The sequence below is a fragment of the Rhinopithecus roxellana genome, chromosome 17, assembly GCF_007565055.1.
Source record: "Rhinopithecus roxellana isolate Shanxi Qingling chromosome 17, ASM756505v1, whole genome shotgun sequence".
In the NCBI taxonomy this organism is placed as follows: Eukaryota; Metazoa; Chordata; class Mammalia; order Primates; family Cercopithecidae; genus Rhinopithecus; species Rhinopithecus roxellana.
The window spans coordinates 74,623,059-74,647,317 of NC_044565.1; the positions used below are offsets into that span (position 1 = coordinate 74,623,059).

At 37.5% G+C, this 24,259-nt stretch overlaps 1 protein-coding gene across 11 annotated transcripts in view; it reads left to right on the forward strand.

Annotated features, from left to right (window-relative positions):
- Positions 1-24,259, forward strand: part of BIRC6 (baculoviral IAP repeat containing 6) — a 255,673-nt gene that overhangs the window by 207,173 nt on the left and 24,241 nt on the right. For 10 of the 11 annotated variants that reach the window (XM_030920767.1, XM_030920772.1, XM_030920770.1 and 7 more), the window contains 2 exons: positions 4,105-4,315; positions 23,613-23,758. In XM_030920767.1, the coding sequence (XP_030776627.1) occupies positions 4,105-4,315; positions 23,613-23,758 (357 nt within the window). Of the gene's footprint in view, positions 1-4,104; positions 4,316-20,486; positions 20,660-23,612; positions 23,759-24,259 lie in introns of those variants that run through there. The other variant, XR_004054254.1, reaches the window with a different exon arrangement.

Sequence of the window (24,259 nt, forward strand, 5' to 3'; positions counted from 1 at the left end):
TTGACCTCGCTTGTCTTGATCTCTTGGTCTCAAGTGATCCTCCTGCCTCAGCCTCCCAAAATGTTGGGATTATAGGCATGAACCACAATGCCCAGTTATTGTATTATCTTTTTGATGTGTTGTTGGATTTGATTTACTTGTTTGTTGTTTTGGATTTTTGTGTCTGACTTTATTAGGGATGTTGGTCTATAGTTTTCTTCTTTTATTATATCTATCTTTGCCTGGTTTTGGTATCAGCATAATACTGTCCTTGTAAAATGAGTTAGGAAGAATAACTTCCTCCTCAATTTGTAAAAATCGTTTCAGGAGGGTTTGTATTAGCATGTTCTTTTTATATTTGGTAGAATTTGGCTGTGAATTCATGTGGTCCTGGGCTTTTTTTTTTTTTTTTTTTTTTGGGGGGGGAGCTGTTTTATTGTGATTGAATCTCACTACTTGTTCAGTTTGTTTCTTGTTCAATCTCAGGAGGCTGTATGTTTCCAGGAATTTACTCATTTCCTCTAGGTTGTGAGTGTATCGTTGATCATAATAGTCCCTGATCTTTTGTATTTCTGTAGTATCAGTTGTATTCCTTTTTCATTTCTGATTCTGTTTATTTGGATCTTCTCTCTTCTTGGTTAGTCTAGCTAATAGTTTATCAGTTTTGTTTATCTTTTCAAAAACCAACTTTTCAGTTTGCTGATGCTTTGTATGTTTTTGTTGGGGGGCGGCTGTATTTCATTTAGTTCTGTGTTATTCTAATTTTGGGTGTGGTTTGTTCTTACTTTTCTAGTTCCTTGAGGTACATGTAAAGTTGTTCATTTGTTACCTTTCTCCTTTTCTGATGCAGGCTATAAACTTCTCTCTCTCTGCACTGCATTTGCTGTATCCCACAGTTTTTCTGATGTTGCATTTCATTTTCATTCATTTCAAAAAATGTTTAAAGTGTGTCTTTCTTTGTTGACCCAGTGATCATTCAGGATCATGCTGTTTAATTTCCATGTATTTGTACTGTTTCCGATGTTCCTGTTGGTATTATTTTCCAGGTTTATTCCACTGTGGTCTGAGAAGATACTTGATACGATTTCAGTTTTTAAAAAATTTGTTAAGACTCCTTTTATGGACTAACATGTGGTCTGTCTAGGAGAATGTTTCATGTGTTGTTGAAAAGAATGTATATACTGTCATTGTTAAGTAGACTGTCCTACGTCTGTTAAGTCCATTTAGGCCAAAGTCCAATTTAAGTCCAATATTTTCTTTGTTAATTTTCTGTCTCAATGATCTTTCTAGTGCTGTGAGTTGGGTGTTGAAGTCTCCCACTATTATTGTATTACTGTGAATGTTACTGTTTGATTATGGTATTATTGTTAGACCATTTCCAGCTTTCACTATTGAAAACAGTATTGTATTGAACATTTCTTCATAGAGTAGACAGTAATAAGTGCTATTATTGAGTCATAGAATATAGGCCTTTAAAATTTTAATAGATAATGCAAATTGGCTATACCTATTTGCACTTTTACTTGTACATGAGTCTTAGCTTTTCCACATCCTCACAAATACTGGCATTGTGTTTTATGCTTATCAATTAGTAACTTTTGGATTTTCCTGAATAACATACTGTCTTATAATACTATAAAATTATAGTAAGTAGGATGTTGTGACATTGTTCATGGTTTGGAAAACGGGCTTTCATACTCAAGTATGTGTGGAAACAAGGAAAGAATGGCAGTCATACTACCCTGTCCTCTGAATCATCACTGGAAGGTATAAAATGACCTTCTCTTCCACCACTTTGAACGTCACTCCAAATAGCCTCACTGTTATTAAGCTCTGATTGTCTCTATTTTACATCAGTTGTAGAGATTTCTTTCACATCAGTTACCATAGAAAGTACAGGATGCTAGGTGATGCCTCATCCTGTTACAACTTAATCCCCATATAGCTCTGTGGGCACTGAGGCAATTCCTACCTCTAGTTGGACTCCCACAATTCTCCTCCCCTGTTTTAGTTTTCTATATAGCATTCAGAATGCTTACTAGCTCCTGAAAAGAATGTAACTCATATGTCCTTCGCCTAGAACGTTAGATACTTGATGGTAGAGATTTTTGTTTGTTTTTACTGCTTATTCCAGCCTGTCCAGCAACAGGTTTTCATTAAATGTTTTTTGTTTGTTTGAGACTGTCTCGCTCTGTCACCCAGGCTGGAGTGCAGTGGTGCAATCTCAGCTCACTGCAGCCTCCGCCTCTTGAGTTCAAGCGATTCTCCTGCCTCAGTCTCCTGAGTAGCTGGGATGACAGACCTGCGCCACCATGCCCAAATTTTCTTATTTAGTAGAGACGGGGTTTCACCATGTTGGCCAGGCTGGTTTTGAACTCCTGACCTCAGGTGATCCATCAGCCTCAGCTTCTCAAAGTGGTGAAATTACAGGTATGAGCCACCACACTCTGCCAGTAAATGTTTATGGAATGGCTGTTCAGTAACTGTCATTGGAAGAGAGATGTTAGATCCTTATCTCACATTATTCACAAAAGTAAATTCCAGTTGGTATACAACACAAAAACCAACAAAACAACTTATAAAAGCCTTAGAAGCAATGTATGTTACTAGAGTAAGGAATTCACTCTTAGATGCAAGTGATTTTAATACAGAATTAATTTGATTTATAACTAGTAATTTAAAGCTAACATAGGCAACATTTTCTTTTTTACTAAAAAGAAAGTTGGTTTATTGAAATAGAGTTCGGATAAATTGCAATTCTGTCATTCATTTTTACAAAAGATAAAATAACTTCATCATTTCAATTTAGTTTAAAAAAAAGTTTCCACCTCATACTGACAAATATATTTCCAGCCATAATATATTATCTGGGGTATTTAATCGTTTCTATATGTAATAGAACTAGATTTTTAGTTACATTTCTTGTTCTCCCCTAAACTTGATACTTTACTTTTTTGTTTTCCAAAAGTGCCTATTATTATAGTTTGTATATTGGTGCTTCATAAATATCTGCTGCATTCTTCCATTTAGCAGCTAACCTATTAAGTTGACCCTTGAATAATGCGGGTATTAAGGGTACCAACCCCCCACATATTTGAGAATCCAAGTGTAACTTTTTTTTTTTTTTTTTTTTTTTTTTGAGGCAAGGTCTTGCTCTATCACCCAGGCTGGAGTGCAGTGGCATGATCTTGTCCTCCCCAGTCACAGGGACTACAGGTGTGCGCCACCATGCTTGGCTAATTTTTTGTTATCGTTTTGTAGAGATGGGGGTTTTACCATGTTGCCCAGGCCCATCTCAAACTCCCAGGCTCAAGTAATCATCCCACCTCGGCCTCCCAAAGGTCTGGGATTATGGGCGTGAAACACAGTGTCCGGCCCCAAATATAATTCCTGACTCCTCCAGAACTTAGCTCCTAATAGCCTGCTGTTGACTGGAAGCCTTACTGATAACATAAACAATCAATTAACACATTTTGGATGTTGTATGTATTATATACTGTAAGCTAAGGAAAAGAAAATATTAAGAAAAAAATCATAGAAAATATATTTACTGTTCATTAAATGGAAGTGGATTATCATAAAAATCTTCATACTCAGAGTCTTCATGTTGAGCAGCCTAATGAGGAAGAAGTGATGGGGCTGGTCTTGCTGTCTCAGGCTGACAGAAAATCTGTATATAAGTGGACTAGTGCAGTTCAAACCTGTGTTGTTCAAGGGTCAGCTGTAATTTTTTTGAGATGGAGTTTCACTCTTGTGGCCCAGGCTGGAGTGAAGTGACGTGATCTTGGCTCACTGCAGTCTTCACCTCCCAGGTTCAAGTGATTCTCCTGCCTCAGCCTCCCGAGTAGCTGAGATTACAGGCACGTGCTGTCATGCCCGGCTAATTTTTGTATTCTTAGTAGGGACAGGGTTTCTCCATGTTGGTCAGGCTGGTCTCGAACTCCTGACCTCGGGTGATCTGCCTGCCTCGGCCTTGCAAAGTACTGAGATTACAGGCGTGAGCCACCATACCCGGCTGGGTCAGCTGTGGACCTAGGTAAGATCTAGGTAAAAGCTACATTGCTGTGGACCTACTTTTATATTGTACATTTTCTCATTTTGTGCATTTTCCTCTTCTCCTTATAGTGCTGGACATGGCAAGACATGTGCCACTTTATCGGGCGCTGTTGGAATTGCTCCGGGCCATTGCTTCTTGTGCTGCCATGGTGCCCCTGTTGTTGCCCCTTTCTACAGAGAATGGTGAAGAGGAAGAAGAACAGTCAGAATGTCAAACTTCTGTTGGTACATTATTAGCCAAAATGAAGACCTGTGTTGATACCTATACCAACCGTTTAAGGTACTATATTATGTTTATTTCTCTTGAGTTTGCCTCTAACAATGTTTTTTAAATAACTCCATGTGTGTTTTTGTTTTTCAGTGATATATGCTTTTTAAAAACATATACACCCTCAGCTGGGTGCGGTGGCTCACGCCTGTAATCCCAGCAGTTTGGGAGGCTGAGGCAGGTGGATCACGAGGTCAGGAGATAGAGACCATCCTGGCTAACACAGTGAAACCCCGTCTTTACTAAAAATACAAAAAATTAGCCAGACGTGGTGGCGGGCGCCTGTAGTCCCAGCTACTCGGGAGGCTGAGGCGGGAGAATGGCGTGAACCCGGGAGGCGGAGCTTGCAGTGAGCCGAGATTGCGCCACTGCACTCCATCCTGGGCGACAGTGCGAGACTCTGTCTCAAAAAAGAAAAAAAAGAAAAAAAACATACACACCCTCACACACAAGCGGCATATAAACATACAAAGAAAAAGTATCCACCCAAATTTTACACTTAGAAACATTCATTCACAGTTGCTTATTCAGTATCTCCCTGTGTGATCGTATAGCTATAGGTGTCAAGTTTTACTTAAATGCTGTCCCATTGTACCTGTTAGACAAATAGATGCTAGTTTCTCACACAATGTTGATGTCAGAGACATCTTTCAGTTTCAGTAAATATATATCACTGACATTGTTCTAAATACTTTGAATTCACTGTTGTATTTAGATGCTATATTTTATTTAACTATTTATTAGTAGATTTTAGGTTATTTTCAGTTCATAATAACCTCATACATACATCTTTTGGGGCTTGCAGAAATTTCTGCAGATAGAATCTTAGAAGTATAATTGTTAGGTTTATGGATTGCTTCTGTTTTATTTTAGAAGTCAAAGGATTCAGTATTCGATGGAATTAAAATAAGTCATAATGCTTATCTTTATGGAAAATTGAATTGTTATTTTTAGTTTGTTTACACATTAGTAGAGTCAGAGGATGAGTTCTGTCAAAAACTCTTTTTTAAATAACCTAGGAAACCTTTTCCTTTCCCTTGGCAAAATCTGTTCAGTGACCTTTTCTTTTCTCATGGCAGAATCTGTTCAGTGATTGTTAGTTTGTTCCTCAAAGATGGCCTAATTCTGAATTTTAAAGCATTTATACTGTTAATGGAAGTTTACTCCTTTGTCAATTACCTTTTGAGTCAGTTAATGTCGTTTACCGTGTTTGTGCTGTATTTACTTTGCTTTTTCGCACTTGTTTTTTAAGAACCTATAACTTAAGAAATAGTGTAGGTCAAAAGATCATAGAGAATTGGTCATTGGAAGAATAGTTCTTGTCAGTCTTTGCCTATGAGGGAATAATCACCTTATGAAAGAATCCTGACTTTGTTGCCTTAATGTGTTGTCATTATCACTTTATTTATTTCAATAGCTTTTGGCATACAAATGGTTTTTGATTACATGGATGAATTATATGGTGGTGATGGCTCATTGCCAGGCAGTGAGAATCATAAATTATGAAAAAGATGAAAAGAGCCAGTTGGTAGAGATAAAAAGCTGTAGAGTCATGCAACTCTGTTACTAGTAATGGAAAATGTAAAGGTATATTTTCTTTGATAGTGTGGTATTTTTTCTGTTATAGAGGAGAGAATAGTGTTGTATTTGGTCCCCTCCTATCTTGTAGCTCCACCCAGAATCTTTCTTACTGGTAACCAAGGAAGCCAGTGTAATAATGTAACAGTAGTGTGGTATTATAATTGAACTGAACATCTGAATGTCTCATTGAGCTAATGCCTCCTTGAGAAATGTCTACTAAAATGTCTTACTCCCTTCCCTGGCCATCTGTGTTGCTTATTCTTGTAGAATAAACATAGTTTAAATCAATATGTGTAATATATACTGAGCTTTGAAACTGCCATCATGTCGTTTGGGGGGAATCTTGCCCTGTATTTCTGTACCTTATATTTCTGTTTTGGGATGACTCTGTTAGCTTATAACTAAAATTGAAAATTTATAAAACCTTGAGTGTTTTCTACCCAGGTATATTTTGTCTTTTAGATGAAAAATTATGTAATGATTTCGAATGTTGTTTTAAGTTTAGCCTTGATTAAAAACAGTATCACACATTTATAGTGTTACAAAGTGAAAATTGAACCAGTAAATAATAGTATCCTTCTTTATTTATATATTTATTTATTTTTTGAGACGTTGTCTCGCTCAATTGCCCAGGCCGGAGTGCAGTGGCGCGATCTCGGCTCACTGCAAGCTCCGCCTCCGGGTTCATGCCATTCTCCTGTCTCAGCCTCCCAAGTAGCTGGGACTACAGGCGCCTGCCACCACGCCTGGCTAATTTTTTGCATTTTTAGTAGAGATGGGGTTCCGTGTTAACCAGAATGGTCTCTATCTCCTGACCTTGTGATCCGCCCGCCTCGGCCTCCCAAAGTGCTGGGATTACAGGCGTGAGCCACCACTCCCGGCCGTATCCTTCTTTAAACTGTGTATTTCCTTATGCTATAATTTCTATTAGAGTCTGCAAAAATGGAGTTCTAGAGTATTGAATTCTAAGGTAATTATAGAATATTCTTACTGCAGGAAATTTGGACACCTATAGTGCTTCTTTGGTCTATTTGCTTTTCTTAGCTTAATCTATTTCCTGTTCACATAACACACTGTATAATTTTTTGAGAAGGAGATCTTCTGTATAAAATATACCACTTAATTCCCTATGAAAATTTAATTTCAGATAGAGTATAACTGAGTTTCAATTAACTGGAGCTCTTTATTTCTCTATTTGATTAACTGGATGAAATTATTCCATTTAAATTCTTTTCTTCTTACTTCAGCCAGAGAACATTCTTCAGACTTATAAATTATGTACCAACAAAATATGCATGTGAAGATACAATGACTGTCCATAAAACTCATTTCATTAGATGATTTTATCTTTACAGTGACCCTGTGCAGTGCATATTTTTAGTAATTATTTTTACTGATAAACATTATTATATTTTGTATTAAGACTTGAATATACTTTTTAGTTGAAATCCTCATGGTCTCTGCTAATCTATGCAGTCTCTGTTATAAGAAGAAACCAGTAAAGACTAATAATGTTATTACATCTTCCTTTTCAAGGTTTACCATATAGAGAATTCATTTTCAGCTTCACAGAGAGAGTAAAATCTATTCTTTTCCAGTTGTCATGACTTAAGATGTATTTTTTTCTAATAGAATTCACAAAATAATCCATTATTCCTTTAGAGTGTATACCCACAGAAAGTGACCTTAGTTTAATTTTAACACTGACTCAAAGTTCCCCACCCTACCTGTCTGCCTCATTCCCAACTGTATTTCACAAAAACCTTAGAATACTCTGAGAATAGAATGATTCAGGAAAATATGTTCTGTTAATGTATCACTTTCAGGATCTATTTTAGTGTATTTTGAGGGTTTGGAGCTATAACTTTAAAAATGCTATGTATCGCGGCCGGGTGTGGTGGCTCACAGCTGTAATCCCAGCACTTTGGTAGGCTGAGGTGGGCCGATCACTTGAGGCCAGGAGTTCTAGACCAGCCTGGCCAACATGACGAAACCCATCTCTGCTAAGAATACAAAAGTTTAGCTGGATATGGTGGCACATACCTGTAATCCCAGGAGCTTGGGAGGCTGAGGCACGAGAATCGCTTGAGCCTGGGAGGCGGAGGTTGCAGTGAGCTGAGGTCACACCATTACCCTCCAGCCTGGGTGGCAGAGGGAAACTGTCTCAAAAAATAAATACATATATATATATATACACACACACATACATACATACATATAATGTATCACACACTCAGAAACATTTTACGGTATTTTTGTCTCTATTACTGTGAAATCCAGGGGTTAATAAAGTACATGTATTTGGTATAGTTCTTTTTTTAAGTAAGAGAAATAGTAGTTTACTACTTATTTTTATTTATATACCTAATATATTGCCTTTTTTTTTCTTCTCTTTTGTCTCTGTTTTTAACAAGCATATACAAGATATGAAAATTTCTTTTCTTCAAATAAAATTGTATTTAACTCTTTTATCATCTTAGATAAAATAGATTCATTGTGTATTCTGCAGATCTCTAGGTAATTGTGGTTGCATATAATGATATTCATTGAAATGATGTGTACGTTGTATTTGTAATATAATTTTAACCTTCCTTTTGGGGATGAGAGACATTAAAAAATAAGGTCAGGTGTAAAGAAGATGTTTACTATTACTGCCGAGAATATCCTATCTATCTTGAAGTCTATCCTGAGCCTAAACCCAATTAATTTTGATCTGATAATTCAAAGACTGGAGGAGATTCCATAGGTTTGTGCACCCCCAAGCCCAAAACCTTTACAAGAGGAGATAGAAAGACATCATTAAGAAGCTGGATCCCAGTGCCAGCTCTTTGGGAGGTTTAGGTGGGAGGATCACTTGAGGCCGGGAGTTCAAGACCAGCCTTGGCAAGGGAGTTCAAGACCGGCCTAGGGAGATCCTGTCTCTACAAAAAATAAAAATAAATTAGTCAGCATCGTGGGCTGCACCTGTAGTCCTTAGCTGCTCAGGAGGTTGAGGTGGGAGGATCGCTTGAGACTAGGATTTTGAGGTTACAGTGAGCTGTGATTATACCACTGTACTCCATCCTGGGCAACAGAGTGAGACCCAATCCGCATGTTTAAAAACAAAAACAAATAAAAGAAAAAAGACAGAAAGCTGGAAAGGTTGATCACTTACCTTAAATTTACCTAATTTGTAACATATTCATGATTATAAGACATTCATGATTAACATTGGTAGGTGAGATCTGGCTTGGTCACAAAATCATTACTGATGCATTCACTTCACAGACTTTTTTTTTTTTTTTTTTTATGTCCACGGGCACATAACTAGAAAATTAGTCTTCTTTCTAAGGGGCTGACATATAAATGGGGGAAATAATAACCAGGCAGATTTTGTTTTGTTTTGTTTTGAGATAGAGTCTCGCTCTCTTGGCGAGGCTGGAGTGCAGTGGCATGATCTCAGCTCACTGCAACCTCCATCTCCTGGGCTCAAGCAGTTCTCCTGCCTCAGCCTCCTGAGTGGCTGGGATTACAGGTATGTGTCGCCAAGCCCAGCTAATTTTTGTATTTTTAGTAAAGATGGGGTTTCGCCATGTTGGCCAGGCTGGTCACAAACTTCTGACCTCAAGTAATCTGCCCGCCTCAGCCTCCCAAAGTGCTGGGATTACAGGCGTGAGCCACTGCGCTGGGCCAGCCTGGCAGTTGTAACAACATAGTATCTGACATATTAGTAATATTAGTAGAAGTCAAGACACTACAGGAAAATAAATCCAGGTTTGGAGGCCTAAAGGAGATACAGGAATTAACCAAGAATAGAGTACAAATGAAGAGGGGCAAGGGATTGGTGTCCCAAGGGTATGAAAACAATGTTAGCAGTGAAGGAAAGCATCACATATTCTGGGGACCTTGAAAAGTTTGGTATGTCTGAGTATAGTGTAGCTGGAAGGTAGTGGTGAGAGATGAGCCTGGAGAGGAAATCAGGGGCTAGAGGATAAAGAGGAATGTATCACAGAGTTACTTACCTTTAAAGGTGATGTTGAGCCACTGAAAGGTTTTCAGCAGCTCTCATCAGGTTTGCATTATAGAAAGATGGTCTTCCAGGTGTAGTTGAATGGTTGGAGGGGAAGTTGGAACAAGACTAAACCACCATGGAAGAGATTTTCATCTGTTTCATCTCAGCAGATAGAGCTGTATATGTCTTCTCCCTGTCCTACTGTTTTGGGGGACTGATCAGCACTCTTGGTACTCATCAGCACTGTTGCTGTCATATTATGGACTTAATAGATGGATAGTTCCTAGGTAGAAGTAGTTTCTATGCTCCAGATATTTGTCTTAAAAAGCAATCATGTAACTCAGACTTTAAGTCACTTACTAATTGCATTATTGTATGTGTTCATATTGGCAACTGCAGATTTATCTCTAGGGATCTCCTTCAATAGAGTACAAGTGTCATAGCATATATGGATCTGGGAACATGGCTTCCTTTGTTCTTATATACGAATCTGATCTCTACAATGCTAGGCAGAAATTTTCCAACACTAATCCTACTACTTGATTATTTGACTGACTCAGGCAGAAAGCTATGATCCGTCAATTGATAGAAGCTAAGTCATTAAATCAAAAACCATCTTAAATCTTTTGTATTAAGGTCCTGGAATGACAAGGTGAGACTCCATACATGTTCATGTCTTCCTGTTTCTCTACTGTTTGCTTAAAGCTGTCACCCAGCTAAAAGTTGTAGACATGGAACACTTATACAACACTCAGTTTTGTGTCCTGTTGTCTATATTATTTTGGGATATACCCAAATCTAAAAGAGAACTCATATGATAATGAGATTTTATTAATTTTATTAAATAAGTCAGTTTTCATGATTGAAAACTGAAGGAAATTTTCTTGGTGGAAATTCTTTGTTAGACTGCAGAACCTTGACATTTGTGAGGAAGAACTTTTAGATATTATACCACCTATGCTACTGTTTACTTAAATTTTCCTTTGCCTTTTTTTTTTTTCTACTTAGAATTTTTCTTTAGATCAACTTAAAAAAACAACAAGTTTTTCTCAGGCTTTTAAAGAGGAAACTTCAAGTTACCCGGATGGACCATTATCATTTGCCATAAATGGGAGATAGTGTAAACATGAGTGAACCATTTACTGTGAATAAAATAGTGTTTATTAATCCTTGAAATATATTAGACCATCTGTGCAAAGTGACACAATCAGGAATAATTCAGATTTTGTTTGTTAAATAAGACACTGGAAAAATAAATGCATGTCCGTCAAAAGGAGGATTGTTTATACCACAGAATATTCATGTATGTAAAATTGTGCAACAATGGAAAAGAAAAGTGAACTATATTTTATTTTATTCATTTATTTGAGACGGAGCCTCACTCTGTCACCCAGGATGGAGAGCAATGGTGATCTTGCTCATGGAGGCACCCACCACACCCGGTTAATTTTTGTATTTTTAGTAGAGAGGGGGTTTCACCATGTTGGCCAAGCTGGTCTTGAACTTCTGACCTCAAGTGATCCACCCACCTCTGCCTCCCAAAGTGTTGGGATTACAGGTGTGAGCCACCGCGCCCGGCCTTATCTGTATTTTAGATGTAAAAACAGCCAGGTCTTGGATGTATCATTGAATTTTGAAAAGGAAGCTGGGCTGGATATGGTGGCTCGTGTGTATAATCCCAGCACTTTGGGAGGCCAAGGTGGGAGGATGATTGCTTGAGCCTAGGAGTTCAAGACCAGCCTGGGCAACATGGTAAGTAAAACCCTGATATATTAGTTGGGTGGCCTTGTACACTGTACTCCTTGGTTAGGTGGTGTGCTGGGGAGTAGAGTAGCTAGAATCAATATTGCAGCCATATCACTGAACTTTCTGTTCATCCAAAGATTTTGGTAAGAATGACTGCTTAGCCGGGCGCAGTGGCTCACGCCTCTAATCCCAGCACTTTGAGAGGCCGAGGCAGGTGGATCACCTGAGGTCAAGAGTTCAAGACTAGCCTGTTAAACATGGCAAAACCCCTTCTCTGTAAAAATACAAAAAAATTAGCTGGATGTGGTGGCACGCACCTGTAATCCCAGCTACCTGGGGCGGCTGAGGCAGGAGAATTGCTTGAACCCAGGAAGCAGAGGTTGCAGTGAGCCAAGATCCCGCCAGTGCACTCTAGCCTGTGGTATAGAGCAAGACTCTGTCTCAAAAACAAACAAACAAACAAAATACCAGAATGACTGCTTAAAGAAGGAACTTGGGATTAATACCATGGGATTTTCTTTTATGTCCTGTAGTTCTCTTACTATAGAGTTTTCACTATTATATATAGTAATATATCAGGTACATAATTACATATAATATCTCTAGTATACATACATACATATATCTGAAAGGTAGCCTCTGAATTTTTATTTTTGAAATAGTAGACTTTAAGCCATATTTTAAATTGTCCTCAATTACACCTTAATACTAAGTGATTAATCTCTTATAGTTTGGTGCGTGATAATTACAGTACTCTGATGGGATTGATAGTGTAAACTAGTGCACTGCTCAAGGAATGAGGGTACTTTTAGTTAATTTCATCTTTTCTGATTTACTTGTTATAGTAACCTATTGACACTGTAAAGTGGCAGCTAGGGGTATTTCATTGTGATTTAGTCTGTGTTTTGAAAGTTGACAATTCCTTAGGCAGTTGTTGGGTATTCACTCTACAGATTGTTTTAAGAGCTTCATAAAGATGATGTTTTAATATTTTTTGGTTCAGGGTTTTGTGTTTCTGTAATTTACTATCTTTTCTAATACCCCCTTTCAAGATTCGCGCTTTGTAATAACTGCGTTGTGTTAAGTGTGAAAAGTTAACACAGATAAACTGATGAATATTGATGCTGGCTGGTTTACTAATCACCAGAATTTGAACTAAGGCAATTTCTGAGATAACATTCCTTCTGGAGGAACAAAAGATTAGGCCAGTATGTTATGCCAAAATAGAGAATTTTACATTCAACATTTTGCATTTTTTGAACTAAAAGACAAGGTTAGAGTTAAGTATTCTGAGGATTTTCTTCAGAAATTAAAGTTTTTTTTTTTTTTTAAGGAATATATGTGACATTTCGTACATCAGTTTAATAGCATTTTGAATGTGTACCTTACCTGTACCTATAATGCTAAAATGTAATGTAATTTTTTTTCCCCCAGAGACAGGGTCTCACTCTGTCGCCCAAGCTGGAGTGCAGTGGCCCGATCTCGGCTCCTCCCGGGTTCAAGCGATTCTTCTGCCTCAGCCTCCCAAGTAACTGGGACTGCAGGTGCCTGCCACCACACCTGGCTAATTTTTTTGTATTTTTTGTGGAGATGGGGATTCGCCAAGTTGGCCAGGCTGTTCATGAACTCCTGACCTCAGACAATCTGCCCACCTCGGCCTCCCAAAGTGCTGGCATTACAGGCGCAAGCCATTGTGCCTGGCCTGTAAATTTCACTTAGACCATTCTTATGATATCATCTATCACTTAAAACCTAAAGAACAGGCTGGGTGCGGTGGCTTACACCTGTAATTCTAGCACATTGGGAGGTTGAGGTGAGAAGATTACTTGAGCCCAGGAGTTCAAGACAAGCCTGGGTAATATAGTGAGACCCCATCTCTATTCTTTAAAATAATATTTAAATTAAAAAAAATTTTTTGACTGGGTGCAGTGGCTCTCACCTTTAATCCCAGCCCTTTGGGAGACTGAGGCAGACAAATTAACTGAGGACATTAGTTCAAGACCAGCCTGGCCAACATGGTGAAACCCCGTCTCTACTAAAAATACAAAAATTAGCTGCATGTGGTGGCGCACAGTGGGTGTAATCCCAGCTACTTGGGAGGCTGAGGCAGGAGAATCGCTTCAACCTGGGAGGCGGAGGTTGTAGTGAGCTGAGATAGTGCCATTGCACTCCAGCCCGGGCTACAGAATGAGACTCTGTCTCAAAAGAAAAAAAAGGCCGGGCGCGGTGGCTCAAGCCTGTAATCCCAGCACTTTGGGAGGCCGAGACGGGCGGATCACGAGGTCAGGAGATCGAGACCATCCTGGCTAACACAGTGAAACCCCGTCTCTACTAAAAATACAAAAAACTAGCCGGGCGAGGTGGCGGGCGCCTGTAGTCCCAGCTACTCGGGAGGCTGAGGCAGGAGAATGGCGTAAACCTGGGAGGCGGAGCTTGCAGTGAGCTGAGATCCGGCCACTGTACTCCAGCCTGGGCGACAGAGCGAGACTCCGTCTCAAAAAAAAAAAAAAAAAAGAAAAAAAAAATAAAGTTTTTTAAAACCTAAACAATAAAAAGTGGAGCATATCAGGATGCTGACATTGTATGTTTTTCTTGTTCAATTAGAATTATTTTTAATAGTAGTTTGAATGAAAATGGTTGATTAAACCCTAAATGTTGGTTCTATTTAATTTTTTTGCCCGGATAACGTTAAGTAGTTCTTTATTTTATTTCAGAGGAATTGTTTAAGAACCTTATTTCCTCTACTTGCCTACTATCATATTAGGCAGAAGAAAAAAAACTTAGTATTCACCCATCAAGGACTTGCACTGTAGGTGAGATCCATTCCCTGGGCTAGTGTTTGAAAATTCCTATTACCATAAACGTTTTATTTTTTTAGATGCCCTTAGGCTGGCAATATTCAATCGCTTTGTGATTGAAACCCTTTTCTTTCTGGCAGAAAAAAAAATGTACCAGATTGTCATTAATTCTATCCCCAAAGCCTTAGATTCTGGCTTACTTCTTTAGCTTTATAATTTAGTCATTTTTGTATGTAATATTTTTTAGGTTTAGGCCTATAAAGAGTGGGAAGAAATAGTTTCCTAAGGACCAAGACAGAAAAAGAGACTTGAAAAGCAACAAACGATACATATCAGGTGCAAGCAATGTCGCACATGGGCCAAATATAACCTGTGAAAAGATGTTTATTGATGCATATGCTCCAAGCCTCATTCCATACCAATTGTGAGGGCTCAAAATTTGGTGAAAATCAATTTTAGAAATGTTCTGATTGATGACTTAGGCAGATACAAAACAAAATTATTTCATGCATTCCTTTTGTTTTGCCAATTAAATTTTGATTAGTACAGTATTTGTTTTTGTTTTGTTTCGAGACAAAGTCTCACTCTGTCACCCAGTCTAGATTGCAGTGGCATGATCTCCGTGCACTGCAGCCTTCACCTCCCAGGTTCAAGCGATTCTTCTGCCTAAGCCTCCTGAGTAGCTGGGACTACAGCCGCGTGCCACCACACCCGGCTAATTTTGTATATTTAGTAGAGATGGGATTTTGCCTTGTTGGCCAGGCTGATCTCGAACTCCTGACCTCAGGTGAGGTCCACCCACCTTGGCCTCCCACAGTGCTGGGATTACAGGCGTGAGCCACTGTGCCTGGCCAATTAGTTTAGTATTTCTTTTCCAGTCTCTGTGCTTTCATTTTTTTCTCTTCTTGTTTCTTGAAAATAAGGCAATTTGCCCTAAATGGAGCATATGTTGTAATAAATACATAGTTGCATATAGTTACATAAAAATATAAGGAGTTAATAATACAGCCCTAACTTTTATGTAGGATTTATAGTTTCTGAATTGCTTAGGTGTATATTGATTTTTCTGCTCTATATAATAGGCAAGAAAGTATGTACTATTCTTATTTGACAGAAAATGAATCTGTTACTTAGAATGTTACATTACAAACTTAGTAATAGGTAATAAAGCTGAGATTTAGCTTCTAAGCCTCCTGATACTGTTGATGTTCATCATCAAAAAGAGTATTGATGAAGAAAGATAAGTTGATTGACGCATAGTCTAGCTACTTCTAGTTTTATATACCACTACTACCCACTACCCAAATAGTTCATTGATTATTAGGATTCACACTTGTATAATGGCTAAACTTAAGCCTTAATTGGTTGTTGGAAAACACTGATTAAATGCCAGAATACAACTTACTCTGTTACTTAAGTGATTTAAAAAAAAAAAAATTTAAAAAAATTATAAATTGACTCAGTGTTTATACCTCAGAAGCATCACATATTAATATAGAACGATCACTTTATTCTGTATCAAATTGCATCATATGAGCTTTATGTTTCACGACAGTTTTCACTGTATTATCTCAGACAAAATCTCAAGCAGTCTTTTTTTTTTTTTTTTTTTTTTTGAGACAGGGTTAAACCTTGTCACCCAGGCTACGTGGTGCTATCTCGGCACACTGCAACTTCCACCTCCCAGGCCCAAGCGATCCTCCCACCTTGACCCAAATAGCTGGGATTACAGGCATGCGCCACTACTCCCGGCACATTTTTGTGTTTATAGTAGAGATGGGGTTTCCCCTTACTGCCCAGGCTGGTCTCGAACTCCTAAGCTCAAGCAATCCATCTGCCTCAGCCTCCTGAAGTCCTGGGATTACAAGTGTGAGCCACTACACCTGGCCAAAATCTCAGCCAGTCTTAATTACTGAATTTGAAGTCTGTTGCTAAGTAAAATTTACTTCATATCAAGTCTTTCTGGGCACATTACAATAGTAACTTGTTCATATTATCTATGGATTTTAGAGTTTGGGTAGTTCAAATTCCTCCTTTTTATAAATGAGCAAAACAAAGTTCATACAGACTGTTATTTGTTCTCAGTTCTCTCATGGTTAGTGACATAGCTATGATAAGAACTCATATATCCTAATGTCTCAATCAAATACATTTATCTGCTAAATTAAACTTAACTCCCAAATAATAATTAGGTTTATGCATAAATGATTAATTAAATATCAGAACGTGGAGCTTCTGGGTTGGTTCTAATATTTACGATATTTTAAAATTATTTTTAAGGGGCCAGGCATTGTGGCTGACACCTGTAATCCCAGCACTTTGGGAGGCCATGGCTCACAGATCATGAGGTCAAGAGATCAAGACCATCCTAGCCAACATGGTGAAACCCTGTTTCTACTACAAATACAAAAATTAGCTGGGAATGATGGCGCGCACCTGTCGTTCCAGCTACTCGGGAGGCTGAGGCAGGAGAATCGTTTGAACCTGGGAGGTGGAGGTTAAAGTCAGCCGAGATTGCACCACTGCACCCCAGCCTGGGGGACAGAGTGAGACTCCATCTCAAAAGAAAAAAAAATTTTTTTTTAATGATGGCAATGGAATAAAATATTTTGAGTTGAAAAAAATCTGCTTTTGGGCTAGGCGTGGTGGTTCATGCCTGTAATCCCAGTGCTTTGGCAGGCCGAGGCAGGTGGATCACTTGAGATCAGCCTGGGCAACAAGGCAAAACCCCATCTCTACTAATAATACAAAAATTAGCCAGGCATGGTGGTGTGCACCTGTAATCCCAGCTACTCGGGAGGCTGAGGCATGAGAATCGCTTGAACCTGGGAGGTGAAGGTTGCAGTGAGCCGAGATGGTGCCACTGCACTCCATCCTGGGCGACAGAGCAGGACTCTATCTCAGAAAAATAAAAAGAGAAGAAAATAATGTTTTTGATAATTTAAAAACTACATACAATAATACGGATTTTACAGAATTTTCCTACTGTTTTCCTTTTACTCATGTGTTTTCACTCCCCTGAATAATTTGTAATATCCTATGATAGGATATTAAAAGGCAGCATATTTCACTAAGTATCCATAGTATTCTAGTTGTGCCTAATTGCTAGATTACCAAAGTAAACTGAGTCTCATTGTGTTTGGTTGTCTCTCTGGTATAAGCAACTTTATAATCACTTATATGAAGAGTAGGTCAGCTTTATCCATGTCTGATGTTTCTCTTGCTGTACTAATTGAAGAAGAATTAATAAGGCCAGGAGCGGTGGCTCACGCCTGTAATCCCAGCACTTTGGGAGGCCGAGGCAGGTGGATCACATGAGGTCAGGAATTCAAGACCGGCCTGGCCAACATAGTGAAACTCCGTCTCTACTAAAAATACAAAAATCTAGCTAGGCATGATGGTAGGTGCCTGTAATCCCAGCTACTCGGGAGGCTGAGGCGGGAGAATTGCTGGAACCCAGGAGGCGGAGGTTGCAGTGACCCGAGATCCACCATTGCACTCCAGTCTGGACAACAAGAGTGAAACTCTGTCTCAGTAAATACATGCATACATACATACATACATACATACATACATACATACATACAAAAATAAATAAATAAATAAGATTTTTCTGAAATTTTTTAAATTATTGATGGATGTACTCTTCTACTGTCTTTTCAAGAGATTTGGTATCCACTTTCGTAGAATAGAGGAAGATGTTGGTGATAAAATGGCATTGCCATTAGAAGCCCCCTGCTCCCACACATGAACACAGTATTATTTTTCATTTCCTGCATTTAATGTGGTTTAATGTACCCAATATTTCTAATATCTTTAGCTCCTTTGTCAAGAAGAGATGATTAAAGGGTTTATGCAGCAATACTTGATATTTAAAGGGTAAGCAAAAACACTCCCCGTTTATGAGTATTGTTCAACATTTTATTTTAGACTGGTAAAAAAGACAGAACTTGGAAGTAACTCTCAGTTATCTCCACTAGTAAAGGGATTTCTGGCATGGATAACGTAATACCTTTAATCTGTATATACATGTTATTTTTACTTGAATTTAAATATTATTTTCTATTGTGAAAATTCTGTTACTCACAAAATAGTCACTTTGAAGATGGGACCCTTTAGCTTTTACATGTTAGTTCTGGTGAAATTCATCTCCTGCTGGTCATTCCAGCTGGTATTATCTGAAGACGAAATTAAAATATAGCCACAGTAGTTTTACTTTTGAATAAATGTGATACTCCATAGCTTCCTTCAAGCAGGAACGAAGGCAGTTTTTTTATATCTGATCTTCTGTGCAGACTTCTTCTGCTGTACTCCAGTAAGCAAAAATCATATTTAGTATAGTTGGTGTTTGATGGTTTCACCAAAAATTTGAGAGAGAAACTTACTGTGAATCAAAAAGTCTTATTTGCTATCAGGGCATGACACAAATGACTCTGTGTTCAGTATAAAGTGTTCTGGATATTTAACTTCTCTTTGAACAGCATTGAAGCAAGCATCTTTTATAGCTGTTTTTCTTACCTATCTCAAAGTTTCTTCCTAATGGAAAGTTGTTCATCATACTTTTAAATAACTGGAGTCACTTGTAGAAGTACCCCACTTCCTTTTTATATACCTCAGCAATGGGAGATCACTTGATTTACATCTTTCCAGGCATATTTTCTACCAGACTCTCTTATTTTAACCCCCATAAGCTGGATCTTCTAGTACTTTAGTTAAAAAAAAAAAAAAAATTCAGTTCCAGTTCTAGCCCTCCTACTTGTGATTTCTGTTGAAAAACACTCCCTTGGTTCTCCTCTTTTACATCTGCTTCTCATACCTAAAAATGAAAACGTCCTAATTTCTTAGACAGGTAGCATTTGTTATACTCATATATTTCTTTAAACGTTTCTGTTTTTGATGGTGGTAAACAAATTCAGTTGTTCGTCAGTCTTTTTTCACACAGATAGGCAAATATTTATTTTAATATCTCTTCTTTGGCTCAGTTGGGTTGTCCCTTGGTAAACTGCTGAAGCATATTATTTCTGGCAACTCTATTTAACAGTAGCATGCAGTACCTTCTGTATGTCTGGTGGTGTTTTATTTGGCCTAAAAATTAGTATATTTGTGTCTAATTAGAAATCAAGATTTTATTTTTAAAGGCTTCTTATAACTATTTTAAGTATTCCCTTCTTTCATTCTCACATATGCTACCAAGACAAGGAGGATTTGTCTTGCAACATTCATTTAAATCATTAAAAATTAAACTAGTACTTCCACTTAGAGATTAAATAAAAACAAAAGGGGACCATAGAGTTAAAAACTAAGCTTTAAATTAATCACAGAAAACAAACATTTATTGTATGGAGATCTTTGTCCATTTACTGGTGCATTTCAAGAATTATTTTCGTGCATCCTAGAGACATTAGAAGCAATTTCCTACAGTAATATTTTTATTTACTCTTTCAGTTTGCCTCTAATCTAAACTATAATTACTGTCAAAGAGCTTTAGAACTGAGGAGTACAGTGTGATCCGTGCTTTTTGGTAAATGTAGAAGTTTCATTCTCTTACAGTTTTAGAATCTTCTTCTGCAGTGCTAATTCTTAATAGTTCTGAATCTACATTTCAGCATGTAGTCTCCAGATAACGTCTTCAAATGGCTCTCCTTTTTAAAATGTTTATTGCAACTTTGCAGTACATTTAGCTTAGATTTAGGAGTGCAAAGGGCTAAAGGGGTCTTGTTTTATCAAGGAAATAGCTGTATTAAGCTGTTTTCGGTTTATGGATTATAAAAGAAAATTCTGGCATGGTGTTTTTAGTCTTACTAATATTCAACTTTATTTGGGCAGTAGATATTGGTAGAGGCAGTTCAATATAATTGAATGTTGAGATATGGGTTTGCTTTTTTGTTTTGTTTTCAGGAGAAAGATTTGCCCATTTTGCTCACATCCTACTTCAGATATGTGTCACAGAGCCAAGGTTTTCTTAACTAATTAGCTATTTAGTTGGAATTCACAGCATAGTGGAAAATGTTTGCAGATAATTCTGTGCAATAGTAGAAACTTCAGTTGCTTCCTCGTATTTCTTCAGGGCAGTGATCACAACCAGATTCAACGTATGCACAAAGCAGCGGATACCATGGTAGCGGCCGTCGCTGATTGCTTTTACCATGTTGGATCCATTGTCAGTCTCAAAGACCTACTTCCAGCTAGGTGCCTTGAACTCAAATAGCTTTTCACACAGACTTCAGGATGTGAGCTAAGGTATGGCCTTTTTTCATGAGCTGGGCCTACATATGGGTTGACAGTAACCTGCAACTTTTATAGAAAAGAGACTACTGGCTATAGTTTAATGTCAGACAATGACTAGTTAGAATCATTGATAGGCAGGTAGTGTGTGTTCTTCATATATTCAAAGTATTCTCACCATTTAGATATTTTCTGTTTTTTGGTGTGTTTTTGTCAAAGAGACTATTCAAGTAAAAATTTCTCATTAGAACCTGGTGCAAAGGTCTAATATATATCTGCTTTATGATTCAACCATTGTCTTCAATATGAAATACATATCATTTCTTTCACACATTTGGTGTAAATAATTTTTTTAAACTTCTGAGGATTCTTGCACAATTATTTTTCTTTTACTTTTTCTTAATTATGGTAAAAAAATAAAGTTTTATCATCCTAACCTTGTGCACTATTTTAATAATCTCCTACTAATCTTCTTTTTAAAAGTGGAGTTAGGAAATTGGCATGAATAGAGCTTGAGATTTACAAGCAGTAGCTCCAAAGGTAATCTGCACACTGGGGTGGTAAATACAATAAAGACCTAAATTGGATTAATGCAGTTCACGCTCCATGCTAGAGATTCTTGTTTCTTCAAGGAGAAAATAACCTTTCTGGAAAAAGAGCTTCACTTTCATATCTTCCTTCTCTGCAAGATATGTTTCTTTAAGTGAAATCTTTATTGAGAGTACAGTGGATTAACTCATTGATTATAGACTTAGGAAATGATATTATGGCTATAATCATAACTGCTTTCTGAAACAACTTACTGTTGTTTTCTTATTCAGTGGCCCTGTTACTTAATAATTTTTTCAAGACCTGGTAATAGAGAATCATTTACAACTGGAGAGGAAGAGTCCTTGTAAATTCAAAGTGGGTACTGTCAAGCAGCTTATGCACTTCTCTTCATTCTCAGTGTTCGACACTGATTGTTAATAGCTATTGACAAATGCAGAAGTTGGTAATCTGAGTTACTCTGCCAGAATCATATCTTTATTAAGAAGTGACTCACTGTTAAACTACAGTCTCACCTTAATTCATAGCTATAAAAGACACAGTATAGTAGTTGACTGTAGCAGTAAAATTCTCTGATATGTCAGTCTTCAGACATACACTATACTCTCCTTATATGTACAAAAACATGTATTCAGATACATGTACACAGATGACAGTTGATGACTGAAATGATGTACAGTGTAACATCTGCCAAGTCATTTCCTGAGTGGTAAAGGAAAGTGGCTGTGTGTTCTCCGATTTCTTATAGCTCAGGGAAGATAAGAAGAGACCACAGGAGAAAAGGCAGTCATTCAGTGACGTATGCTACCCTTCAGTTAAGTCAAGTGACATAAGTTTTTACCTTCTAGTTAAACATCTCTGTAGAAACTAGTTTTTGTTTACACGTTATAGGAACTAAATTCAAAACACATGCATTATACTATTTTCATTTATTCTTCCTACCCATTTGAGTGGCTTCTTAGTTTACTATTTATCTACCTTAAGGATTGAATTGCTTCTGAGCAGATTTTTGTTTTTGTGACAAGGAAAGGTTCATTTGTATGTAGATGACATAGTATTATTTGTTAAGGATTCTTCTTCTTCTTCTTCTTTTTTTTTTTTTTTTTTTTTTTTGAGATGGGGTTTTCACTCTTGGTTGCCCAGGCTGGAGTGCAATGGCATGATCTCTCGGCTCACTGCAACCTCCGCCTCCCGGGTTCAAGTGATTCTCCTGCCTCAGCCTCCCGAGTAGCTGGGATTACAGGCATGCACTACCATGCCCAGCTAATTTTGCATTTTTGGTAGAGATGGGGTTTCTCCATGTTGTTCAGGGTGGTCTTGAACTCCCAGCCTCAGGTGATCCGCCCGCCTTGGCCTCCCAAAGTGTTGGGATTACAGGCGTGAGCCACCGTGCCCAGCCTATTTGTTAAGGATTCTTCTACTGTCTGTTATTCTTTTTATAGTTTTCTAAGGCTCCATGACCACTTTGTGAGATCGTATTTTAATATAATGACCCTTTTTAGGTAGGTATACAACTGAAAAAATAAGCGATGTATAGTTTAGATCATACCTTAGCATAAATATTTTTAACACTTTTATTTATATATGATTTTAGTTTGTTTCAAATGATCTATTTAAGGAATTATAAAGATGTAGATTTTTAAAGTTCTAAGCAGTAGTGTAAAGATGTTTATTATGTGAATAACATGCTGAGAGTTGGAATAGAGAAAAGGAAATAATGTTTAGTTGTGTTCAGTGACTCTTGTATTAAACTACTAGTACATTTATCTAGAAAATTTAAATAAAAATTTAATGTCCTATATACTTAAACTTTGCTGTAATACATCCTATTGTGATAACAATTTGAAATGAAATTGGATACATTTTAGATCCTGATAGGAAATGACAGAATAATATCTTTAAAATGAATATGCCCTAAAACCTAGTATTTCATTAAAAGATCCAGTGTATAGAAACACATTGTATTAAGACACCCAGTAATGAACCTACATTTTACTCTAAAATATAGTTTTTTTCCTTAGAAATTTAATTCTGAGTGAAATACAAATAGTATTAAAATTTTAAAACTGCTTGTGGTCCTTTAATTCTCAAATATTTTAGGTATATAAGTGATTTCTCTCTCTGAATATTTATAATTAGGTGTGTTTTTAAAAGTGTGTCTCTAAGGACATCAGGTATCTGGGTCTTGTACAGGATGACATTTGTATAATGTCTGTCTCTTGTCTGATTTTATGTTAGAAGGGAAAACCTACCCATAACTTTATTAACCAATGGCTTCAAAAGCAAGTTAATACAGATCATGTGTGTGACAAAAACACACTCATTTCTATATTCTGCCACTATTATTGATTTATGGAGGTGTTTTAGTCGTAAAATCTTAATTTTCCTTGCATTTCTTTCCATATTAAAAAAAATTCAGATCTAAAAGGGAAAATGTTAAAACAGGAGTAAAACCAGATGCATCTGATCAAGAACCAGAAGGACTTACTCTTTTGGTACCAGACATCCAAAAGACTGCTGAGATAGTTTATGCAGCCACCACCAGTTTGCGGCAAGCAAATCAAGGTACAAAACTTTTCCTATTATGCCACTTTTCATTTGATTTAAAGATGTTTCATTCACTTACTGAAAACTGCCTTTCTCTTTTTGCTTTATGTTAATGATTTTAAAGCAAGTTCGTTTACCTAAAAATTTTGTTCTCTGTTAGGTTTTGTTCTTTATCTGATTTCAGTCATGTAGAGTCTAATTTTAAAATATTTCTGCTATATATGATTGCTAAGTTTAGTAGGCTGAGAACATACATCATAAATATTTCTTCCCACTGAAATTCATGAAATTGAAAAATGCCTTTGTATTAGATAGAAAATAGTACATTAAGACTATGTATGAGATGGCCGGGCGCGGTGGCTCAAGCCTGTAATCCCAGCACTTTGGGAGGCTGAGACGGGCGGATCACGAGGTCAGGAGATCGAGACCATCCTGGCTAACACGGTGAAACCCCATCTCTACTGAAAAATACAAAAAAAAAAAAACTAGCCGGGCAAGGTGGCGGGCGCCTGTAGTCCC